This window comes from Cupressus sempervirens, chromosome 9, assembly GCF_028749045.1.
Source record: "Cupressus sempervirens isolate cs-2001-9-10 chromosome 9, ASM2874904v1, whole genome shotgun sequence".
Taxonomy (NCBI): Eukaryota; Viridiplantae; Streptophyta; class Pinopsida; order Cupressales; family Cupressaceae; genus Cupressus; species Cupressus sempervirens.
Window position 1 is genome coordinate 564,868,190 of NC_143126.1, and position 26,955 is coordinate 564,895,144.

General features: G+C 31.4%; 1 protein-coding gene across 1 annotated transcript in view; it reads right to left on the minus strand.

The window, feature by feature from the left end:
* The window catches only part of LOC149539909 (B-type cell cycle switch protein ccs52A-like), a 34,000-nt gene extending 21,424 nt beyond the window's left edge, over positions 1-12,576 (minus strand). The window contains exons 1-2 of the mRNA XM_089801127.1: positions 11,656-12,576; positions 8,479-8,601 (exon numbers count right to left, since the gene is read on the minus strand). Coding sequence (XP_089657253.1) covers positions 8,479-8,601; positions 11,656-12,186 — 654 coding nt within the window. The 5' untranslated portion in view covers positions 12,187-12,576. The remainder of the gene's footprint in view (positions 1-8,478; positions 8,602-11,655) is intronic.
* Positions 12,577-26,955: the final 14,379 nt, after the last annotated feature.

The window sequence follows — 26,955 nt, forward strand, 5'->3', positions numbered from 1 at the left end:
AGTTAGGTCCCTCCTACAAGGAATACGAGGTACTCCCGTATTACTGTCACCATATGTATAGACCCAAAAACAGATGGCTGCTATAGTTGACTATAAAAGACCTGTACCTTTCCTTTTGATCATTGGGCACTCTCGAAGCTCCCTGACCATTTTCTATCATTGCCCTCACCAAAGGTTTTGATTGTTCACCTCTAGCAGGCTTCTATTTTCCAACATCAATCCCTGTATGGGACTTCGTAGACTAACATGGCCATTATTTCCCTCTTTCAGCCTAATGCTGCCATTGAAAGTGTCAAGAGTCCATAAGATGCTGCAATTTGAATGGACACAAATCAGTGAGATAGCATCTCCCCTTCATATAAAATCAGCTGTACACTTTAAACCAAAAGCTTAGAATGCTCACTAACATGGACTTTTCAAGGTCTCAACCTTGCATTTATATAAGGCTGCTCTTTAAAGTAAGATTTCATTTGAGCATTGATTGGTCCAAATGTTCCCAAGGCTTTGGATTGGTTATATAAGCATGCAGTTGCAAGATTATGTCTAGATTTCAAGGTATTAAGGTTTTGTTTTTTAAAGTTGCAAACGAAAAAAAATTGAAGTCAATTTTGAAGGCCTTAGAGGATCCAAAACAGCCCAAAAGTGTTTGTAACCAACAAAGCGAGTTATTGCTTGACAAAGCATGTCACAAACTTTCTAGCACTTCAAACAACTCCGCAATCAAACACCTAGTTCAAAAATTATGGCCTCAGAAATTGGGTCTCCTAAAATAGAAAATATAAAAACATGTTGGACACATAAGTGAGTTGTAAAAAGGAGCTACACATGTCAATGTGTGTTTTGACACGTCACAAGGCATCTTGGATTAGAGATAGGAAAGGTGCCACTTTTTGGGTGGATTTAGCCCATGGTTACAGTTTCATGCATTCTAACTCCTATATATTAGGTGCATTAGATAGAGGTTGTAAGAGTTTCGTAGTTGTCATCTTCAGATCTTTGATTGGCAATACTCCTATAAGAAGCTTGTTCTGCAAATATATTGTATTATGTTAATAATTTTTTTAACAATATATTGGGTGGTTTTTGGAGTGGAGTTTTTCTCCTGAGAGGGTTTTCCCCAAAGAAATCATTTTGATGGTATGCATTGTAAAGATCTGAAAAAAAAAAATTACATAACCCTCCTCTCAACATTAGCATGGGAAGTTGTTCCACTATATGAACTTCCTTACAAGTGGTATCATAGTCTGAATAGCTTTGATTTCAATTGTTCCAATTATTTGAACTAATCCATATTTGAGTCGGAGCTTGTGGAGAAGATACTTTGTAATCTTGTATAAGAAATTTTCACATGACAAGTTCGTTGTGGAAAATAGAGAAGGAGAATTATTTTGTAAATGATTTTGAAATTGTGAAACAAATTAGACAATGGTAATTGCTTGATTATCATTGAGAAACAAGCAAAATTTATAGGCAATTACATTGACCAAGTTTCTAAAAGAAACTGAAGATATACTAAAAGCATAATATAGAAGTATTCTAGCTAAATTATACTAACAAAATCTAAACTAATATATTACAATATTGACCATTAATTAAGTAGATATTTATTCTGAGACCCTCCCTTAATGGTCAATTTGTCAACTACACCATAAATTTGACGAACTTATCCAAGCTCAAAGACTCGGTGAGAATACATGCAGTCAGATCCTCTGTTAGAACATATTGCAGATGAATTGATCTCTCTTCTACCAGTTTGCAAATGTAATGAAAATGAAGCTCAACATGCTTGGTACACTCCTAGAAGACTAGACTTAGCACCCCTTGATTATCAATGTTGTACAAATCCTCTTCATCAATCAACTAAATGATAGCTTTCAGACCAAAATGCAATTGTCTCACCAGCAGGTAGCAAGTTTGACATCATTGACAAAATAATGATTGTTCCATTACAGGTTCTTCACTTCAAAACAATCTTAAATCAACAAAACTTTGACCATTCATTTATGGATAATCTACTAGATCTAGATCAACTTCATGTTGGCCAAAATCTGAAATGCTACAAGTTACATTAACTTTTTCAAAAGTGAAATTACCCTCAAGTAAAAGAGGTAATGATTTTTCATCTTGAAACACTTCGGCTTGTTGATCTATTTTAGAGGTATCTAGAATAGTCTCTTCTCTAGAGGCTGAAAGATAATTACCCATGTTTTGCATAAGAAGATCCACTTCTATGTTGTCACGAAGACTACCTCCAGCGGGAACAACAGAAAGTGCATCTCTTTTCTCCTCTTGTTCATGACATACTATTTCAGCATTATTGCCTTTTACAAAATCAGCATGAAGTTCATATTTTCCTAACCGTTCCACATCTTCATTGGCATGTAATTCAAAGAGAGGGTTATCTCTGATTTCAAATCCTTCATCAAGATTGTCTGGTAAGATGAGTGAATTAAAGAGAGGTAAGATATACTCAGATTTTTCACCCATGGTTATGCCATCTTCTAGCTACTCATTTTAATCTACTGGCATACCAATTCCAGCTTCTGAAATATGTCTGCTTCACCGTTGATTTCTCCAATTGATTTTTATCCCTCCTTATCATTCATGACATCGGTAGGTATGGATGTCTAAACCAATGGAGGAATGTACTCATCCTCTTCTTCATCACTTGAGCTGTCATAATCATCACTTGAAACAAGATTAAATGTTTTGATTGTTTCAAATTGACTCTATTATCTTGAGAATGCTCTTGACTCAAATTTACATTTAAACTCTCAGCTGTATGAGAAAAAAATTCAGAAACCTTTGATTCAAGATAACAACAATCTTCATATTCATTATTGGATGATTTGGTAAATTTCTTTTGTTCAATCAACCCTGATAATAATAGAGCATCTTCAATTCAGACAGCTTCTAGTTTGGCAAATTCAAAGTCACATACCTTATTCTTTTTAAGATAGAATCTGACCTCAGGATGCAATGCTACCATAAATGTTGATAGAAAGTTAGCTTAGTTGGGCTAATCAGCTTGTGGAATTTTTGCCAAGGTCCAATTGAAACTGTCCACAAACTCTCTCATTTCCTCGTTCTCCTCTTTTTGAATTTGAAGAAACTGGCACAAGAGCAAGCCCACGTTGATTGTTGCCTTGAATCTAGCAAGAAATTTATTCTCTAGCATGTTCCAACTTGTGATACACTCGTCTTCTAAATGTTGAAACTAAGTAGCAGCATCAACAAGAAGGAACTTAACAAACAAGTGAACATAGATATTTTCTTCTGAAAATCCAAGAATCCCTCAAGATATGTTAAATGCTCGGATGTGACATTCAGGATCTTGATTACTTCTTCTGGCAAACTTTAGAAAATATTACTTTGATCCTGTAGGCATGGTCGTGTAATGAGGCAAACCCAAAGGACCAGAATATGGCTGCCATGAAGGAGTGTTGTAGTAAAAGCCATAATTTACACTAGGTTTCTTCCACCAAATAAAGATAGAGTCTCCAACCTCTATCCTCAGGGAAGCACCTTCAAATTTCTCAGAAAAAATAAATCACTAGTACTTACAAATTGACCCTGAAATGCCCGAATCAGGAAGACAATCATATGTGACTAACATTTGGACTACTTTGCAAATTGCATGCATAAGCGTCCTCTAAATTGTCTCGGGTATAGCTCCCCATGCAAGATTTGCAATGAATTCACTGAACTACAAATGGATACACTTTTAACCTGAAAGTAATAAAGGATTACAAACATCTATCTGTAAACATAGAATAGATGTGAAAGAAACCTAAATACAAAGAAAAGGTGAACTTAAGGAACCAATACAAAGACCACTTCCTTACATTCACAAACTAAGACTAATTGAGAGAACACGAAAAGTACATATCTCTTTCAACAACTAGTCTTAGTCGGGAAACTGACTTCCAAAATCAGCTGGGCTTACATTTGTCGATGGCATTGAAAGAAATCATATTCAAAACTCAGTTCAGTATAACATAGAGAAAGCAATGACAATTTCATAGATTTAATAAAGCTTCCTTCATTTATTCAACACCAAACGAAACTTGAGTTCAGACTCAGAACTTGCACAACAAATGCATAGAAAGAAAATTAGCAACCCCCTGTTACAAACACATGCAGAAAATTAAATCCCCTTCTCTACAGCACACAGGCCTGGGTAAAAAGCGGAACCCCTACCTCTAGAAACTCCTTGCATTAAATAGACTCTTTGAGGACTCTATCCAGTTTCTATAACTGGATCTTTAATTACATTTTACATCTTTTTCCCGATGACTTTCCTTTATAATTCTATATTCTCATAAACTTCTAATAGGAAAGTCCAAAAATGGCATATGTGATCATAGGAAGACAGGTGGCACATGTTGGTTATGACCCATCACATTCCTTTTGACTACTATCAAATATTAGGTCTGGATAATCATGCTTTGATTTCATCCATCTTGGTTAGACTGAATCTAAGTTTCAGAAACCAAGGGAAATTTCCTATCATCTAGTGAACTTGATCTTTGATTGTAACTTCCATGATTTGCTACCAAGTCATTCTGCATGTTTGTAATTCCATTTTTATTGTAGTTTGATGAAGAGTTCTTAGCTCGACTTGAATTCTAATTGGCCATGCACCTGTGTTTCATGTGAGTGCATCTCCTGCATAATTGGAAAGACATCACCCATTATTGTCGTCAAGTCAAGTTCATACTTTTACCTTCTCTGTATGCCACAACCATTGTTATTGCATCATTCAAAAACAAGCCCAATGTCATTCTTATATCATACTGCCTTCGAGCAAGGGCTGGACGAGTTCAACCCACACTGGCACTGGATCAAGATGATTCTCAATGGAAAATCATTAACTTCTCTGTCAGTTCACATTTTGTCGAGCATCTCACATACATATTCACTGGGCATGCCGTTATTTTATTATTCCAGTAAGACCATCACTAACTTAAAATACACCGCATGCAGTCAGGTGTCATGTGGTTCTTTTGCAACATGAGCATGGACTTGTGCCTTGACACCAATTTAGTAAAACACAATGAGGAACTACATGCCATCTGGTCTTACTACCACACCATTGATTTACATAGGATCGAACTGAATGTTTATTCACCTTTGAAATGATCAAAGAAATATTATATTCACCATCATATTGTAGAGTAATTTGTGAAAGTCGTATCATAACTCCATTATTTCCTTTGCATGTCAGCTCAGCAACATATCTTTCTTGTTGTCATATCTTCGATGTGGAATTCTCTTCCTTTGAAAATATATGATCTTGAGCCCTTGTCTCTTTACTGGACATCGCCACCATAATCGACCCCTTCGTATCTTTATTCTCATTGGACATTGGATCGGTAAAAGAACATTCTTTGAAATTTTGAAATTTTGCCTTTTATCACAACTAATGTTGTTCATGGAAGTGACAAGACCCGATTGTGAACAATCTTACCGATGATGTCTGACCCGCAATTGAACCACTGATATAGGAAGGGTCACACATAAGATTAAAGTCATTTTTGTGTCTACTCACTTTCAAACTTATAAATGTTCTAACATAGTTAGTCTTTCAGCCTTGTAGTTTATCACTCCTACTTGTCATTGTGACCTGTCCTTTTGAGCCACCGTGACCCAAGATTGTACTCATTTCAGGTTTACTGCTTATTCTTTCATTTTTCAATGCCTATGTGATAGTTACTTTTTCAGCATATGGAGATTTAACAATAATACTTCCTAATTTAACTTCTACTTTATGAGTCACTCAAACTCCTCTGGTCACTTGTGGACAATACCCTAATTCCTCTCTTCTTCCTCTATTTCTTTAAATTTAAACAAGACCCCTGAGCCTAACAGTTTCCTGTTAAATTTCTTTGTGAAATTTGATAACAAGACTCAAGCAACAGAGAAATTAACAGGAAGTTTGAACACTTTTAGTTTTAGGCATAGTTACCAGGTCCTAAAATCCAATTCATATGGGCGACGAAAAGTTTGGTAAATTTTTTGTAGGAATTGAGAAATCTTAACTGAAATGGACGGCGAGTTCAAAAAATATGGATTCAGATGCATATGGTACCTATGGTTTTAATAGAATGAAATAAGACTTACTTATGACTAATTCCAGAAAATAACTCTGCAATTTCCTATGAATCCTAGAAGTGTGGACTGATTTCCTTATGTAACATCGTTTACAAAAAAATTTGCAGAGGTAAAAGCAAAGAGAATGAACAGCATTTTTTCCAATTTCATCTCAAGTAGTATTTGTCAAAGATGCCCAGACTTGAATGGAATCATAGTTTTCCATAGCCAATTTAATTCCTCGAAACAAGTAACACAAAGGACGTTGACAAAACTTGATAGGAATAAGACCCATTATGATGTTAATTAGACCTTAAAATTAAACCTAAGGTTGGTCTTCAAAGAGTTGGAGAAAGTATGTCAAATCCTGATATTCCTCTCCATATTTCTCCACGACAAAAGGTTTATAGGAGGCCAACATTTTGTCCATCTAGCCATTCTTTGTTGTGGCAGAAGCTTTCGATGGGGTTTTACATGCAACAAGATCTTGGAGCAGTCCAGACACTACATAAATCTCTTTTAGGCTAAGATATTAGTTCAGGTTTGAGTAGAGGTACAGCGAATCTTTCTTAGGGAGGTGGGTTCATTTTGAATATGTCCATACAAAAAAAATCACAAATATATACATATTTTGGTATATGGCGTACAGTAATAAAGTAAACAGTAATTAAAGATTTACAAGATCATATGTACCCAATAGTAAAAGTTTAACCCCCTTTATGTGGGCCCCACAGAAAACAAAAAAATAAAATAATAAAACCTACAATACTAATTTGGACACTTAAAGAGGTGTCAATAGTAATTATTACTTTATCTAAGAGAAATGCAACAACTGATGCTATAAATAACATTAGCCTGATGAATTTATCATATCAAATATTTAGAATAATCAAGGTGTCAACTACAAATATTGAAGCCTTTCTAATTATAAGGCTTGCTATGCCTTCCATTTGAGGTCTAGCAACTGCAATATCTTTGTGCAGATATCAATCTGTAGCAGGGGTTTATCAAATTAAACTTTTCTGTTTTCTTCTTAAGAAAATCATAAACTAAACCCAATTTTGATTATGTTGGAGACTCAAAAAAGGACAGAATTATAACAGATAACATTCAGATGAACAACATTTTTCTTGTGTGAGGCCTGTATTTTCTGTCACTGCTGGGCATAAAGGCCAGAATTCAATTCTTCACTGCAATAGCACCGTTTGAGCAGATCCCTTGTTATTAACGAAGAAAATAGGTGGTAAAACAAAGAGCGGGGTATTGGTTACGATTTTTAAAATTAAAGAGAACTTTCTATTAAAGAAAGGTCCCCTGGGTTATGTCAGAGTCCTGCAAAAATGGACCTTGATTCGCCCAGGTGTGTTTGACAACAGACCCAGCTGACTCAAGGGCTGTTTGGCAATGCCCTGGAAGGACCCATAGAGCATCAAAATCAAGACCTGGACCTGGACCAGGCTCAAACCACACCAAAGTCTGGGGGGTTTCGTGGACAAAACTAGTAACAGGGCTTGTAAGGATGATAACCTATCACACCATCAATATAATGATGATGGTTTACTGCCTCACATACCACATCAAGAAGAGTTCAAGATACTTAGAGACATTCTGCATAGAAATTAAACTGCAAAGGCACAAAAGATCAACAAGGGCAAAACTAGTGTTTCATTACCTTGATTGTGGATAGGAGCAATCAAATACAGTTAAGCAGAAGCTTCCATATTATTGATTTCATTAGAACTGATAAGAACTATGATCAACAGTAATTGCCTACTTGACCACAGTAGTGATTCTTTCTGATGACATGCGGGACCTCAAACCAGTTAACATAATATAATGACTCTGATAGAGAATCCCAAAGTAAAAAAAATTGAGATACTGTATAATTGTACTGCTTGGAATCCTAGTAAAATGGTTTGAAACTTCTAGTTGGACACTGTTTTTTGTGATTAGATCTGCTACAATAAATGGCCAGCTACTTAAGCTTGCTGAAATAAGCTGTCAGAAATTTATTACTGAGTTCCCAGTGAGATTTTGATATCTCTTAAGTTGGCCGAATTCTCCAAAATGATGCTAGCTATTAGTGATACCTTATAAGCATACCTCCTTAGCTGCAGTTTTAGTTTTTGGATAGAAGATTTGAAAATTCTACAATTTCTTTGCAAACTCCTAATCTTTTTAACGAGTACAGTTTTGAAAGAAGCTTAGAACTTCTATTTGGTTATGAGAAATCAGCATTCCTTGCCTTTCAGGAGCGAACCCTCTAAATGGAAGTACCCTTTAACTAGTTTACTTGCCATTTTACTATTTTACTGGCATAAAATAAATTACAATATCAGAAAAACAACTTAAACAGATTACTTTGAAAAAAAAGAATAAAAATACCTTACTGCTGCACGCACTCCATAGGTATACACATGTGCCTAAGCCTACTGCTAATACATTATGAGATGACCAATCCACAAGATTGAGATAAAAATCATCTTGAAGGGCAGGAGCATCCAAAACCTGTAAAAATTCCAACCAAGATACCATTGAAGTGGTGGAAATTGAATAAACCTCAAACTCTTGAACACACAAGAAGTGCATCATATGAAATTGAACTTACTACCACTAATCAATAAATTATTGAATACCAGAGTGGCATGAAGGAAGCTACAGCAGGTTAAAGTTAATCAAATGAAAATGCATAGGCAATTGAGATTTTGATTTTCTGATTCTTTCCTTGTTAAAAAAATCAACAACAGAAGGATTTATTTTAAACATTAACATCAAATGGTTGAAATTATTAATTAATGTGTTTTTCTATCCTCGGATTTTCAAACATTTATAAAAATAAAATTAAATCTAAGGAGCTTATGTAACACACAAGCAATGCAAAGTGGGAACAATAAAAAGGTTTCAAGGTTAATAATTTGTCCTCAAGACTCTTGTAACAATCAGATATCCATTGATGACTCTTGTCCTAATTTGTCCTAATTACTCTTGTGCTGCTTTGTCTTAGCAGCTGTTTTGTTAGACGGAGCTTAGTGCTTATCCTTCCTTTTATCTTGTAAAGGTTATTTTGGCCCCTCCAAAACCTGTTTTTGCATTTATCCAACACAATCAGATATCTATAATTTTGGACAGGAGTATACTGAAACTGGTCCCTCCTACCCATGACTCTTGTAACAATCAGATATCCATTGATGACTATTGTCCTAATTTGTCCTAATTACTCTTGTGCTGCTTTGTCTTAGCAGCTGTTTTGTTAGATGGAGCTTAGTGCTTATCCTTCCTTTTATCTTGTAAAGGTTATTTTTGCCCCTCCAAAACCTGTTTTTGCATTTATCCAACACAATCAGATATCTATAATTTTGGACAGGAGTATACTGAAACTGGTCCCTCCTACCCATGTGAAATTGTGAATTATACATTCTTCTGTTATCAAACTGTGGGATGCATTTACGATCAAGTTCTGTATTCAAAATAGGATACATCACTTGAAGCTTCTATTAGGATTGTTGTATTAATAAAGCACTGTCTATTTGTTTATTCTAGGTCGGGAGCTATTTGTCGTGAATCTCCTCTCATCCAATAAAGGATCCATCACTTGTAGCTTCTATTAAGATCGTTATTGTTGTCTTATCAGCATACATCACGTTCTCTCAGCCAAATTCAGATGCACGTTATTGTGACAGAATCCACCAGGCTCATATGATTTACATCTGTTGAGCCATGCCATTTTACATTATTAGCAATCCTGTTGTTTTACTCATCCTACCTCACACATCTTGCAAGCAATTGATCTCATCCATAGGGAATTAGTCTTGCCTTAGTTCACACTGATTGCTCATTCATGAAAGACTAGTCTCGCCCTAACTCTCACTGACTGCTATTCGTTATTGTGACAGAATCCACCAGACTCTCGCATCCAAATTAAGATTCATCAATTGCAACATTTTTTAGATTATTATTGCTATCTTATTGGGATGCACCAGACTCTCTTATCCAAATTAAGATGCATCAATTAAAGCTTCTATTGCAATTGTTATTGTTATTAGCATACACTGGGCTCTTTCATCCAAATAAAAATGTAACAATTGACACTTCTATTAGGGCCATTATCATTATCTCGTTTACATGCACCAGAGGGAGTGGCACAAATTCATTGTTTCTCCAAGTTTCAAAGAGACGGGGAAGTATAGGGCAAAAAACTTCCAAGAATTTGGAGAACACTACACAAGTTGATATAGCTGGTGACAGCCTGTTCCAAAGACATATATCATGTATGATCTGCTCCTACTGATGCACCCCCTTCCTCCTGCCTATTATTGATAGGGGGCAAAAGGAGAGTGCAATCAGGCTTGAGCTTGATTTTTTAGAATAAGTAGCAAACAGAAGTCTTTAGGTACTCTCAACACTTGGGCTTCAATTATACCCTGACAACCTACAGTGGATAGGAGACAAAGAATATCATCAGGATTGTTGAGACCCAGTACAAAAATCGAAAACATTCGGGTACTCTAGCCACCCAAAATTGAGAGCCTTTAGTACTCTAACGACTTGGACTTCAACCATTCCCTCACTGCCTATCATGGATAGGAGACAAAAGCAAATACCCTAAGGCATGTGAATTATTTTTTAGAACCAGTACCAAAATCAAGAACATTTGGGTGCTCTAACCACTCAAACTTCAACCATACTCTGACTACATATACCATCTTTTTAAAGCAAAAAAAAACCTAGAAAGCTGTCTCAATTAAATTGCATATCGCCTGTTGCTATTTTTGCACCATCAATATAATATTATAAAGTCTGTCTACTTGTCTATTTCTAGGTCGGGGGCTATGTGCCATGGTTCTCGACTCTCATCTAAATAAGTTTACACGAATTGAAGCTTGTTTTCTATGAAAGTCATTATTGTTATCCTACTGGCATACACCGGAGTGAATGAAATTATGCTCAATGTATCTTCAACGTTTCCAGCATGGGGATACGTAGTTTTGGAGTTGGCAATAAAAACTACTATTGCATTTTTCGCCAATCATTATAAACACTATTTATCTGTTTCTTTCTAGGTCGCGAGCTATTAGCTACGGAACTCCCTCTCTCGTCCAAATAAAATGCATGAAAAAAACTTCTACTAAGGTCGTTATTGTTATTTTACTAACGTAAACCAGGAAATGGCATATGTATATTGTTTCTGCTAATTTTGGTGATGCCCGAGCTCAACGGTGTGGTTTTGGAGAAGGCAAAATTTTGAGGGACGCTGCATAAACTAACATAAGCTGATATCTCCCTGTTCCCAATGAATTTATGCTTTGCTCTGGTGCCTCAACCCCTTCCAACTCACCGCCCAACTGAGTTTGCTTTTGACATCCGGTACCAAAATCGAGGAGCTCTGAGTACTCTTACTACTCAGGCTTTGAGCATACCCTAACTACAGGTACCATATAATTCTATTTCATTTTTCATCACTTTATGATTAAAACTTGAGAGCTGCCCTTCGAAAACCCTAAATGACCTACAAAATCAAAGAAAGCAAAAACTATAGCATGCCAAAAAACAAAAACGACCTACCTTATAAGGCGACCTCGCAATTTTTCTAGGCGCCTTTGGAGGGCTACTGACGACTCCGCACAAATCCCCATCGGATCCCACGGGCGAGAGGGAATAAGGCGACTCTGGTCTAGAGCTGGAACCCGCGCCCGACATGAACTTAAAGATATTTCTATTAGGGCTAATGGGGCAACAATTCTTCGAATCTCTCCCCATCTTATCTGGTGTAGCAGGCGAAAGAGAGCCTACTGCCTCGGCCCCAAAAAGCTCCCTCCGAAGCAGGGTCGAATACGCCCCTGAAGCATCCTCCGCCACTCCCGCCGGGGTCGCCGTACTCCCGGCTTTCTCCAGCAACGCAAAGCCTGTCAGATTGGAAGCAGATCGGCTGGGAATAAAGCGGTCGCTGTAGTAATTCCTCGAAGGAGACGGGGTGCTCACCATGGGACTGCTCGCTTCGCCCGTGTTGACACAGAGAGCGCTACGAGACATTCCGGGCGGAAGCTGCAGCGATCTGCTGCTGCGTTTCTCTCCGTTTGATTCCTCCATTGCCATTCTCTGGTTTTGCTCCTTCCCTCGCTTTTACAGGCGAGGAAGGAAATGGGAAAACTCCACCTGCTGTGATATCCTGTGCTTGCGAGAATGATGGGACCTGCTCTGATATCCTTTCACTGTTTGACGTTGATTTTCGCGGGAGGATGGGTTTACTGAGCTCCCCGAGTTTGTTGGATCGGTTCCTACGTCGTGAAGATTTCAGGTGGGCTCAAAGAAATAGATAAATCTGCAATGCCGTTGAATTCAACATGACATCTAACAGCAAATTAATTAGCAGTTGGGTTGAATTCAATGTATCTCCAACGTGTTTTGCGGCCATTTTGGCGTCTTCTTTCTTGGGCCATAGTTGCTCTGCGTGGTTGTTTCTTTCTTTCTTGCTCTTTTAGAAATGACTGTTTTTCGTTGAAATTGGGCTAAAATTAATGCAGATTATTTTTTAAGATTTTGTACCGTTTGTTATAAAATAAAATTGAAAAAATAATTGTCGAACATCAAAGAAAAGAGATAATGTAGATGTTGATTTATAGGTGCGACAATAAAATTATTTTTTTGAAATATAATCTTATGGGAACAAATTAGATAATTAATAATTTTCAATTTAAATAACATAACATTTACTAAAATCTTTCAAATAAATTAATAAATATTATTTATTTAAATTCAATTTATCAAAAAAATTATTATTTAAAAAACTCTATCAAAAAATCTATTATGAAAAAACAATAATATAAATATAAAAAATAATATGAAAAAACAACAGAATCTTAATATTGACGAAATAAATTATAGAAACTAAAAAAAAAATATTTAAAGAAAAAATTGAACTGATATAAAATAATAATTTAAAAATTAGAACCTAAATCAATTTTAAAAATCAAAAGTTAAATAAATAGAGATCACACTAATGTAGAGATCAAAAGTAATTATTTTTTAAATAAATAGGAAAAGAAAAACAATAGTTAAAAGTGGAGATTTAAAATATAATCTTATGTGAACAAATTAGATTATTAATAATATTCATTTTAAATAACATAATATTTACTAAAATATTTTAAATAGATTAATAAATATTATTTATTTGAATTCAATTATCAAAACAATCATTTAAAAAACTCCATCAAAAAATCTATTATGAAAATTTAATAAGAGAAATACAAAAAAATAATATGAAAAAATAGCAACGTATCTAACAAATATTCTATTGACTAAATAAACTATAGAAACTAAAAACAACATTTAAAGAAAAAACTAAACTAATATAAACTATAGTGCTCAACGATTAGTGATACTTCAAGCCTGGAATTTGATGACCATATGGGCCATTTTTGCACTTTTTAACCGTATATGACAAGTTAAAAAATTGTAAGACCGTATGGTTTGATCGACTAATTTTTTTAAAAACGTCAATATGACAACTAATTCTATTACTAAACCGTCAATATTTGTTATAGGTAATTTAGTATTATATTTAATATTATAAATAAATGTGATTTCATAATTTGTATAATATATATGTATGATAAATATATATTATTTTATATTATAGATTTTTTTATTTTTTCTTTCTGTTTAGTTATGTTTCTATTTTGGTGAATACATATTTATATTAATTTATAATCTTATCGAAATACAATATAATAAACTTTAAAATTTATTTTTAAAAATATAAAATTTAAAAATCTCTTAAAGTAACATACATGAACTTAGAAACCTGCTTCTTTTATGATATTGTATATAGTATTAATTTATAATTACAAGTTATTCATAGAGAGTTTTGCAAATATTACTAATTACTATTATTATTTTCTAATTTATAAAATATTTAATGTTAAAATGAAAATTGACAATCAATTTTTTTATCAAAACGTAGAATGAAAGGCCTAAAAAATTTATAGCCATCATAAAAAAATCATATGACAGATAGGGGTGACTGTCAAATTCCAGGCCTAAGTGATAGGAGTCATTTGTGAAAGAAGAAGATTTCTACCAAGACCCTTTAGATTGTATATAACAATAATTAATATATTTAAATGTAGTATTTAAATATTTTTAATTGTTAAATTTTCAAAAAAAATCTAATAGTTTACAAATTCTATTAATAAGAAATATATGATCAAATCCTACATTGGAAACATAATGCAAAGTACCTATCAACCCTAATAAATTTTTTAAAAAAATTGTCACATACTCATACCATATATATATATATATATATATATATATATATATATATATATATATATATATATATATATATATATATATATATATATATATAGTTTAACTATTGATAATGACAATCCATACCGAAATAAGCTCTAGTTCCTATTGACAGGCAAGATACTATAGCATACATGAGATGCTTATTCTGAAATTTTGCTCAACCAATGAAATGCTTGAATTATTACATATTCCTATTCAAATATAATGTTTCATTATATAAATATTTTTGCATACAATGAACAGTCAGTGTTAAAAAAAATTTGAAACTTTTAGTTGATCAAACAATAAAGTTTTTTCTATTGAATTGTAGTGTGCAAATGTATAGCATAGAGACAGGTATTAATATTGTCAAATTTCAATCAAAAAAGATCTATAGATTTGTACTGAAACCCAAGATATTTGCTACATTGAGCAGTGACCAGTGTTAAACATTTAATGTAGTTTTTAGGGAAAAAAAGGTTTGCATTGAATGTGTGTCAGCTATTAGATTATGAATTTCAGAATCTTGAACATTCATACATTGTATAGGGCAATCTCTCTTCTTAACGTCTACAGGCATGTGAAGCTTTGAGTATTTTGTTACCTCCATTTTTGCAAAAGTTAGTCTCCCTTAAGTTATGCATTATTTTTCCCTTGTCTTCTTATTTTGTTTTTTTATTTATGTACGCGTTTTTCATTCTTTGTACATTTACAATTTCAGACGGATTATGATTAGGTTACCAAGTGTTGTGAGGGAAGCCAATAAAAATGAAAAAAAAATTTTGGGTATATGTTGGTGTCGATAGGGGAGACTCCAAAGCCCTTGGGTGACTCACTCATTGCAAATCAAAAAAAATATTCCATTTAGATCAATTTTAGACTTGAACGAATTTCTTACGGATCAAGATTTCCTTGCAAATGTTAAAAAATTGTCAATAGTGACTAAGCAATCCTATATCTTTTCTGGTCCCACTTGCTCACATTTTTCCCTTAAATACCTCTGCCTCTCTACTTCACTCCCCACAAAAAAACACTCCTTGAGTTCTTCTTCTTTCCAATAGAGAAAATTCATGCTTTGTCTCTCTTTTTTTGCTCTTTCTGCTTCCCTTATTTTCGCTAGAACAAAGAATGTTTTGTCATTAAATTCAAATCCTCCTCTAGCAAATGGGCTCTCATGGACTTTTTATGAGAGCACATGCCCCACATTGAAATCCATTGTTGAGAAAAGAATCAAGTTTTATTTAGAGGAAGATATGCTCAAGTCATTGTGTAACACCCAGCCAAGGGATCCAAAAGAATTAACCTAAAGTTTTACTAAGTTTTCCAAACATTTTTTTTTTTTAAGAAAGAATAACATACACATAAAACATAAAGTGGCGGAAGCAATAACATACAGTCTTATAGAAGCAAACATAACAGATTACATTCTTTAAGGATCCTAAAACATTGAGCCACATTTAATTTTAATTAATACTAAGTCTAACAATTACCACATCCACATGAAAGAATAATTAAAAGTCTAAAGTCCATTTCAATAATATACATTTGTTCTGAATGCCACTTGGCAATAAAATTTGGAATGTTCAATCATCCACTATACATGTCACAGGGTATGAAAGGTTAAAAGAATAAACATTTATAAGAATAGATTACATTATCCCTTTCAGAACCATGAAACAAAATACAATATAGTAAGTGAAACCGTCCATCATAAAGATATAACTATCCATCATAATACGCAAAGATAGAATGAAAAGAAATGCAAACAAGGAAACTCCAACCATAGTATCAACGGACGGAGCTCAATGGTAAGAGTAAAAAGCACTACCACCTGACTGCATGGTAACTCAAAAAGGCTCACTCCCACCACGCTAAGGAGATAGTCTCAAGTCCCAAATAGGATAACAATCCAAAAATCAAAAGTAATCTCTAAGTCCAGGAAACCCTAAATGTAATCTAACTCAAAGGTTCCAAGATAAATCGACATCTAGACCTAGAGGCAAACACGCACACGTAGGAAACCTATACTGCTAGTGGGCAAGTGTCATCACACGAATCAACACTAGGGTTACCCGACTAGTCTTTTAAACCTCTGGCACCCTAGTGACCCTATGTGGCACTAGTATCTTTTCGTACTGATAAGGCATACTAATGAGTCAACTCTAAGGTTACTCGGCTAGTCTTTTAATCCTTCGACCCCTTTGTGACTTTCTGTGGTATCAATGTCTTATTAATTCATTTTAAACCCATTTAATGAAATGTTATCACTTATTAAACTACTTACAATGAGTTACTCTGGCAGCCACTTTGGGCCCCAGCCCCCATTGCAAGCCACTTCTCAACTTAACATACAAATTACCTACCCTAGGCTCATAAAATTATAAATCAAAGAATCGTATAAAATCATCTCAGTCCTATATAAGTGATTGGAAAGGATCAACAGACAAATTATAACAACACATCAATTCTCTACGAGCAATTGGAAAGCATCCCAAAAATATTGATCAAAGACTAAGAATGGTTAAGTCAAAAATGTCATAACATTCACCTCAGTTTCACACAAGAATACTAGAAAGCAATAACAAACAATATAGTCAAACTTAGCATAGAGCATACTAGACACATTACCATGGTTGAGTTAGAAAGATCAAGATCAAAACATAATTACATCACAATCACAAAACCCCAAGCCTCTGGTAAACGTCCTAAAATTGGTCAACACTTTAGTCAACCCAAACCCAAAACATAGACAACATACAGATAACAAAGTGTAGGTTTCATAGTTTGGTTTGATTATGAAAGCATGCTGTTAAGTGTAAGGTTTCAATCTTTGTTTCAACAAATGTTTCGAGTACATAAGATTCTTGATTTACCCTACACGTTAACCCATTCATTTATTTGAATAAAATATAGAATTACCCACATTATATTTAAAGTTAATTTCCTAAAAATAATTAAAGGGTAATTATTTATTTAATTAAATTATTAAAATAATTCTCATTGATTTTAAATAAAATAATTTGCAATTTTATTATAATTAGATTTATTAATAATAATTAAATAAATCTAAGACTCTAATGAATGTCTAATTAATTATCAATAAATCTATTTAATAATTAAATTAATTATTAAACTTATTAATAAACATTATTAAATAATAATAAAATTGATATTAAAACTTATTAATAATATTATTAAATAATAATAATAATTAATATTAAAACTTATTGATAAAATTATTAAATAATAATAAAATTAATATTTAAAAAACTTATTAATAAAAAATATTAAATCATAATCAAGGCCTTGGCCGTTTACTAATTTAAAAAAATAAAAATTTATTAAATCATAATAAATAATAATTTTTTTTTAATAAAATCAACATTTATTATAAAGCCCACCTACTTTTATATATAGTCTTGTAGTTTCTAAAAAGGTTGTTGATTGCAGGCCAGCTGTCGTAGCCTAGACTGCGGTCAACACAGCATCCAATCAATGTCGTTGAGAGGTAAGATGGGGGGTGGGTAAAACCTGCCTCCCTCCAATGTATTTTTATTTCTTTTAATTTTTCTTTTTATAAATATTTTATTATTTAAAAAGAATCAGACTCCCCTAAATTTATTTTAAAAATATTTTTTTTTTATAAAAAGTTCCAGCCTTAATCTGATAGAGGAAATACGTCCAACCGATCGATTTTTCAATTGAAATTTTTGAATTTAATACAAAACCCTTCCCCATTCAATTTTCACTTTTAAATCTACTAAAGAAGGATTATATTAATCTTTTAATCTTCCCATGTATAGAAGATTTAACATACATATTAGAAATTCACAATATTTAAACAATCGTCACAAGAATTATTCAGATAACCATTCGATAGTCATGATGAAGGCAGGAAAGGAAAGAGCATAATAAATTGTGTGAATAATCACAAGAATCTACTTGGATTCTAATGCTAACAATGCAACGGCCAAAAAGATTTGTGAGAAAAATTTCTCCTCTCAAACCTTCTCTCTTCTGAGAATTCTCCTTCCAAAATTCACGATCCTTCGAAAATGAACCCTCAATTGGTGATAAGGAGTTCTCTCCTAAAATCGGGGCACTAATTGTGCAATCACCTGAGAGGACTCCTTGCTCACCAAACTTTTAACTCTTTATTATCTTTTCTTTATCTTTTTCATGCACGTTTAATGAATTATAAAATAACTTTATTTAATTTCACTTGACTTCTCTTTTTAATTAATTTATTAAATTTTAATCTCATGCACACTTTATGCAACGTTAAAACTTTTACTAAATTAATATCTTTTTCACTTTATAATTTATTTTCAAAACGTTAATTGATAAAATATTTATTAACTTAAATAATAATAGTAATTAGCATTTATTTAAAAATGAACTCTAAATATATTATTATTAAATTAAATATATATTATCATGTTCAAAAATTAAACTTATAACTTTTATCTTTGAATTTAATTCTTTTTATTTAATTAATTTTCTAATTAATATAATTAAATATTAAAATATCATGACAATTTTCCATTAAATTAAATCATTTTATTTGACTTAATTAATAAATAAATCACCAAAGACTTATAAAATAAAATACAAAAACCCATCATAGAAAAATGCATACAAGATCAAACTAAAGGGTTATAATCACAAATTAACGCCATCCGACACATTCGGAAGGTAAACAACTCAAATATTTGTCCTAATTTTCTAGCACAAATGGCTTAAAGGTTTAGGATTTGGACTTAAGAATTTATCTCCCCTCTCTTACTATTGAGATAATGCAATAGGGTACACTTATCCTCGCAATTCAGGGAAGTCGATACTTGGTACCTGCAATCTGCATAAAATCCACGCATGTACAAACACATATACTAAGCTAAACAAACAATGACAGGAAGTGGTGCATCGTGTAGATCTCGACTAGTAGGTGACTATGACTCCCTTCCTTAACCACATCAAAAACACCATACATAAAGAAAACATACACGCACACAATACACATGTAGTATGGGGTAAGTATCCATAAGAAAACACATATGATAATCCATCTAACTAATCATCATCAATAACTAAAATCACTGTAATAATCATCATGCATACATAAGTATAGAGTACCAAGTAATCTCATCATAAATCAATTGAATCTGAAACAATTAATGTCATTTGACGCATTCAGAAGGTAAATATCCATAAGAAAACACATATGATAATCCATCTAACTAATCATCATCAATAACTGAAATCACTGTAATAATCATCATGCATTCATGAAGTAGAGAGTACGAAGCAATCTCATCATAAATCTATTGAATCTGGAACAAGTAATGTCATCTGACGCATTCGAAAGGTAAACAACTCAGATACTTCTCTTAATTTTCTAGGACAAATGGCTTAAAGGTTTAAGATTTGGACTTAAGAATTTATCTCCCCTCTCTTACCATTGAGATAATGTGATAGGGTACACTTATCCTAGCAATTCAAGGAAGTCAATACTCGGCACCTGCAATCTGCATAAATTCCATGCATATACAAACACATATATACTAAGCTAAATAGAAAATGGCAGAAAGTGGTGCATCATGTAGATCTTGACTAGCAAGTGACTATGACTTCCTTCCTTAACTACATCAAAAACGCCATACATAAAGAAAACATACACGCACACAATACACATGTAGTATAGGGTAAGTATCCATAAGAAAACACATATGATAATCCATCCAACTAATCATTATCAATAACTGTAATCACTATAATAATCATCATGCATACATGAAGTATAGAGTACCGAGTAATCTCATCATATATTTTTCTATAAAAAGTTTCAACTTTAATCTGATAGAGGAAATACGTCCAACCGATCGATTTTCTCAATTGAAATTTTTGAATTTAATACAAAACCCTTCCCCATTCACTTTCCACTTTTAAATCTAATGAATAAGGATTATATTGATCTTTTAATCTTCCCGTATAGAGATGATTTAACATACATACTATAAATTCACAATACTAAAACATTCATCACAAGAATTATTCAAATAACCATTCGACAGTCACGACGAAGATAGGAAAGGAAAGCGAAATAAATTGTGTGAATAATCACAAAAATCTACCTGAATTATGATGCTAACAACGCAACGCCCAAAAAGATTTGTGAGAGAAATTTCTCCTCTCAAAACTTTCTCTCTTTTGAAAATTCTCCTTCCAAAATTTGTCGTCCTTCAAAAATGAACCCTCAATTGGTGATAAGGAGTTCTCTCCAAAAACAGGGCACTAATTGTGCGATCACTCGAGAGGACTCCTTGCTCACCAGACTTTAACTCTTTATTATCTTTTCTAAGTTATCTTTTTCATGCACGTTTATGAATTATAAAATAACTTTATTTAATTTCACTTGACTTCTCTTTTTCATTAATTTATCAAATTTTAATCTCATTCATACTTTATGCAACCTTAAAACTTTTAATAAATTAATATCTTTTTCACTTTTTAATTTATTTTCTAAATGTTAATTGATAAAATATTTATTAACTTAAATAATAATAGTATTTAGCATTTATTTTAAAATGAACTCTAAATATATTATTATTAAATTAAATAAATATTATCACATTAAAAAGTTAAAATTATAACTTTTATCTTTGAATTTAATTCTTCTTGTTTAATTAATTTCCCAATTAATATAATTAAATATTAAAACATCATAATAATTTTCTATTAAATTTAATCATTTAATTTGACTTAATTAATAGAAAAATCACCAAAGACTTATAAAACAAAATACGAAAACCCATCATAGAAAATACATACAAGAACAAACTAAAGGGTTATAATCACGAATTAACGTCATCCGACGAATTTGGAAGGTAGAAAACTCAGATACTTGTCCTAATTTTTCTAAGACTAATGGCTTAAAGGTTTAGGATTTGGACTTAAGAATTTATCTCCCCTCTTTTACCATTGAGATAATGCGATAGGGTATGCTCACCTTGGCAATTTAGGGAAGTCGATACCTGATACCTACAATTTGCATAAAATCCATGCATGTACAAACACATATATACTAAGCTAAACAAACAATGGCAAGAAGTGGTGCATCATGTAAATCCTGACTAACAGGTGACTACAACTCCCTTAACCACATTAGAAACACCATACATAAAGAAAACATACACACACACCATACACACATATATGAGGTAAGTATCCATAAGAAAACACATATGATAATCCATCTAATCATCATCAAAAATTGAAATCATTATAATAATCATCATGCATACATGAAGTATAGAGTACCAAGTAATCTCATCATAAATCAACTAAATCTAGAACAATATCTGATAATCTCCAAACAATGCTACTAATCATAAAGCATGAAATTGGCTTAAAAGAGTTCGACAATAATAGCAAAAATGTAAACTAGGGGCAAACAATACATGTTGGATTGTTGCATCTTCACTTTCGTGATTGTTTTGTTTAGTTTGGAATTTTTATTGCTTTAGCTTTTCTGGTTTGTTAATTTGTTGGGTTTGTGGTTTTAATGGTGAAAATCTTGTTTTTGTAGGCATGTGATGCATTCTATTTTATTGGATGGATCAACAAACGAGTTGAGTGAGCAAGATGCTCCCCAAATTTAACATTAAGGCAAAAGGCATTTGAAATAACAAACGACATTAAAATGCATGTGGATGAGGCACATTTGAATTGGGAAGAGACTTGCGATAAACCAACTCGGTTATTTGAAGTTGTTTAGACAAGGTATTTTGGGATTTTTTGATTCAAATGGAACATCTCTTGTTCGTCGGTCAGCCTATCCAATAAGTTCTCGCAGGCTATGCAATTGAATTCTAGTAAATTTATAATTTACACTTTCATTACTGTCCAAGTTATCATTATTGGAACATTTGGATTAAATATTTAAATAATATCCCATTTCAGAAATCTCCCCAGCTGTGCAATAGAATTTGATAAATTTAAAACATTTAACTTTATTGATTATATCTTCCACAATGGGATGATTGGGGTGTGTTGTAAAACCTACAAAAGTAGCATGAAAAAATCATCATCATTGTCATGTTTTCTATTCTGCAATACTTGAAGAAATTTGAAGAGTGAGTAGGCATAGGAAAACACACTCATAATATATCTTTTAACATGTTTTACTTTGGCCATTTGTTGAATTGAATATTAGCAAGATTCATAAGCATTAAGAGTCATACACTTATTAACAATCACTTTTCAATGTCCTCCACCAACTAGTTCAAAGATTCTTTCAAATGACTAATGAATATTGGAGGTTATGATGAACATAAACTATTTTTAAGAGAAAAAGGAGAAAATGTAGAAAATGTTTAATTCTCTCCTCTCAAATAACAAAGGCTTAAAAAATAATTTGCATTGATAGGCACTCTCTATATAAATATATATTGACCACATATGTATACTTTTTTAAAAAATTGGAATTAAATAATTTGAAATTTGAAATCATAGATTATTGAGTTAACTCAATTTTCTAAATTATTTCCTATTAAAACTAGAATCGGAAGTAAAAATCATTTAGTTTCAATTTTACTTTAAAAATTTATATCTAATAAATCTGAAAAATTATGTTTCCAATTTTAAATATTAATATAATAATTATTAATTGTTATAATCAGAATTTTCAACTATATTAATATTTAAATTATTAAAATCAAATATCAATATAACTATTTTTAAGAGAGATTTTCAATTATCACTAAACAATTACAGAACAAAAGTAACACCAACAAATATTATATGTCCTCAAATCATAAAACATATTTATCTAATAATTATTTTTAAAACAATATGATATACTCATCAAATATCATATGCCCTTGTTAAAAAAAATGTTTTCTATCTCAATTGTCTTTTAAAATACCTCATTCCACAACGACATTAGAACTTCAAGTACACAACTCTCTATTCAAATTCTCAATCGGGAGGAACTAGATGCTATGTGTCCTTGTTTATTTTTATAGAGTTTGATACCATAGAAATATTTTTTCTTGGGCATGGTTGATAGAATTGATTTTTTTCTACAGTGTCAAAATTATAATTATACATATTCATATATAAAATTTAGTATTTAAAGATATTATTCATTTGACTTAGAAAAATAAGAAAATTTTAATTGTCACAAATAATAACACTATAAATACTAAGATTTATACACAATTACTTAGAATAGATAGTAAGAAAATTATCTAATTAAAAAATAAGAAATAATAATAAGTATTTGTTAAACAATTTTAAAATTATTTTTCTTTAAAAATACGTGAATAATTTAATATTTATATTAATTTTCTATCAAATATAAAGTAATAATAATAATTTTTAAAATTAAATTAATTGAAATTCAAAAAAAAAAAATTGAGTGTAGTTGACTACCATTGTCTATTGTAAGAAAAACAACATTTTGTTAATATTTTACGGTGCCTATTCTACATGAATATAAAAATGAAGTAATTAATAGTAATTTACAATGTTGTTTACATGTTCAAAATATCAATAAAATTGAATGAACAAATATGTAAAATAGAAAATAGATGTGGATCTATGAACTATGAGATCTACAAGATACCAAAATAGAAACTTGTCAAAACATTAATATTGAGATTGAGAAGAATAAATTTTCATTTTTGAAAATTATAAAAATATGTTTTTTCCAATCGGAAAATCTAAAAAGTGAGGAGGTTATACAACATTTCTGGCAAAATAGTAATTTTTGGGAGCAAAGCTCCACAATAAGCCTATCGACTTTAAAATTATTAAAAAACTAAAATCTAAATCAATTATAAAAGTCAAAAGTTAAATAAATAGATATCATAACATGAGCTAATGTGGAGATAAAATAATTATTTTTAAATAAATAGGGGAAAAAAAGTTAAAAGTGGAGATAACAACTAATAAATATCAAAATGAGAATTAAAAGTGGAGTGAGATAAAAATTGGCTAGTAAATAATTAATAGGAAGGATTTACAATTTTCTAGCCAAATTGACAATCTTTTTGGCCAACTCACAACTTTCGCAACCAACTAACAACTTTTCTGTCAAAAATTCAATTTCTTGGACAAATAGCCTATCGGCTAAATTAGTGTTAAGGAAAACACAATGTAGTTGTTGATTTGTTCTAAAACTTTCATATTAGTGTTAAGGAGAAGGCATAGTGTGGATGTTGATTTGTTCTAAAACTTCTATTGAGATTAGAGTTTAAATAATATTTGCTTGTAGATTTGTTCTCAACACATAATATAGATGTCCATTTATTCTAGAATTTGCAGTGTTCATAAAATTTAAATGTAAACTCATTTTCAAGAATTCTTAGCAAGATTAGAGTTTAATAAAATTTAGATGTAGATTTGTTCTACTAGACTACATGTATGCATTTTACTACACGCATGCATTTTATAAAGAGTTTCAAATGCATTCTGTAAATTTGTTCCTCTAACCAATAAAAATTATTTTGGAGAGGTTGACTTAAAGATTGTTTTGTGTGACTTTGATTATAATTTTATTATATTTATTACCTTTTAGTTTATTAAATGTACTTATGTAATTTATATGTTTATATTATGGAAATATTAATAATAAAATTTATTATAATAATTGCAATGTTAGAAAATATTTTATACAAATTTATTTTTATGTAAAATATAATTTAAAATTATTAATTATTATTTTAAAATTAAAAATTATTATATATATATATATATATATATATATATATATATATATATATATATATATATATATATATATATATATATATATATATATATATATATATATATATATATATATGGTCGGTAATCGCTTTTTACTGGAGCTTTGAACCAGTGAGGCCACAGTGGGGGACCCCATCCACGTGATTATGATCGTTCTAGATCATTCCCATTTGAGCTAACAATTGATGTGTATATTGGTCAGCGATCAATCAGCCAACACCCTTGGATGGATCTACCATTTTAACATCTATCTGTCTAAACACCACCCTTATCTCTCCGCTTCACCTTATTTCTCAATTGACTCCTTATCACATCTTCGTATTACTCCGTTGCACCTTGTCTCTCCAGCCCTTATCACTCTATTGCACCTTCTATAGCTTACCTTATCACTCCACGTGCTACACACTCATTATCTCTCCATGGCAGTCTTCTTATGTCTCCCTAAATCCCTCTGATCCTTATCCCTCTGAATTGCACTTTATAACTCCTCGTTGAAAACACATCTCCACCAGCTGTCTCACAGGGGCTCTAGCATATGCAACGCAAATATTTATACTTCTCGCACTATGTCAGCAACAACAATAGTGCCCAAATCCACTGCACATCCATGCATCACCAGCAAACCTCCTCCGCACATCCATGCATCACCAATAGACCTCCATCAGCAGGGAAATTCACACCATCAATCCCTCCCGTAAACTTTACACTACCTTCCGCCCAAATTCAAACATATGACCTCCCAAAGGCGAGGCTCGTGACACACCGTCACACTTTGGGGTCATCCCCATGAATATAAATATTTTAATTGATTATATTTTAATCAATTATATTACAATTTTATGGCCAAATTGAGAATTTTTGTGGCCAACTCACAACTTTCCCAGCCAACTAACTTTTCTGTCAAAAATTCAATTTTTTAGACAAATAACCTATTGGTTAAATTAGTGTTAAAGAAAAGACATAATGTAGATGTCGATTTGTTCTAAAATTTTCATATTAGTGTTAAGGAGAAGACATAATGTAGATGTTGATTTGTTCTAAAATTCTTATTGAGATTAGAGTTTAAATAATATTTACTTGTAGATTCATTCTCCACACATAATATAAATGTCCATTTATTCTAGAATTAGCATAAAATTTAAATGTAAACTCATTTTCAAGAATTCCTAGCAAGATTAGAGTTTGATAAAATTTAGATGTAGATTTGTTCTAATAGACATAAAGAGTTTGAAATGCATTCTTTAAATTTGTTCCTCTAACCAATAAAAAATATTCTGGAGAGGTTGACTTAAAGATTGTTTTATGTGACTTTAATTTATAATTTTATTATATTTATTATATTTTAGTTTATTAAATATACTTATGTAATTTATATGTTTATATTATGAAAATGGTGATAATAGAATTAATTATATTAATTACAATGTGGGAAACATATTTTATACAAATTTACTTTTATGTAAAATATAATTTAAAATTATTAATCATTATTTTTAAATTAAAAACTATTATAATATGAATATAAATAGTTTAATCAATTATATTATAATTTTTTATTAATATTTGTAACAAATTATTAAGTATGGTATATATAATAACTAATAATTGTTATTTTAAAAACATTATATTTCTTATATAATTATAAAATATAATTAATCTAATTTTAAATGAGTTGATTAAAAACAATGTGTCATTATAATAATATAATTCTATAACAATAAGAATATAAAAATTAAAATGCAAAACTTAAAATAAGGGATAACAATGTCTATAAGATGAACAATAATGTCAAAAAAA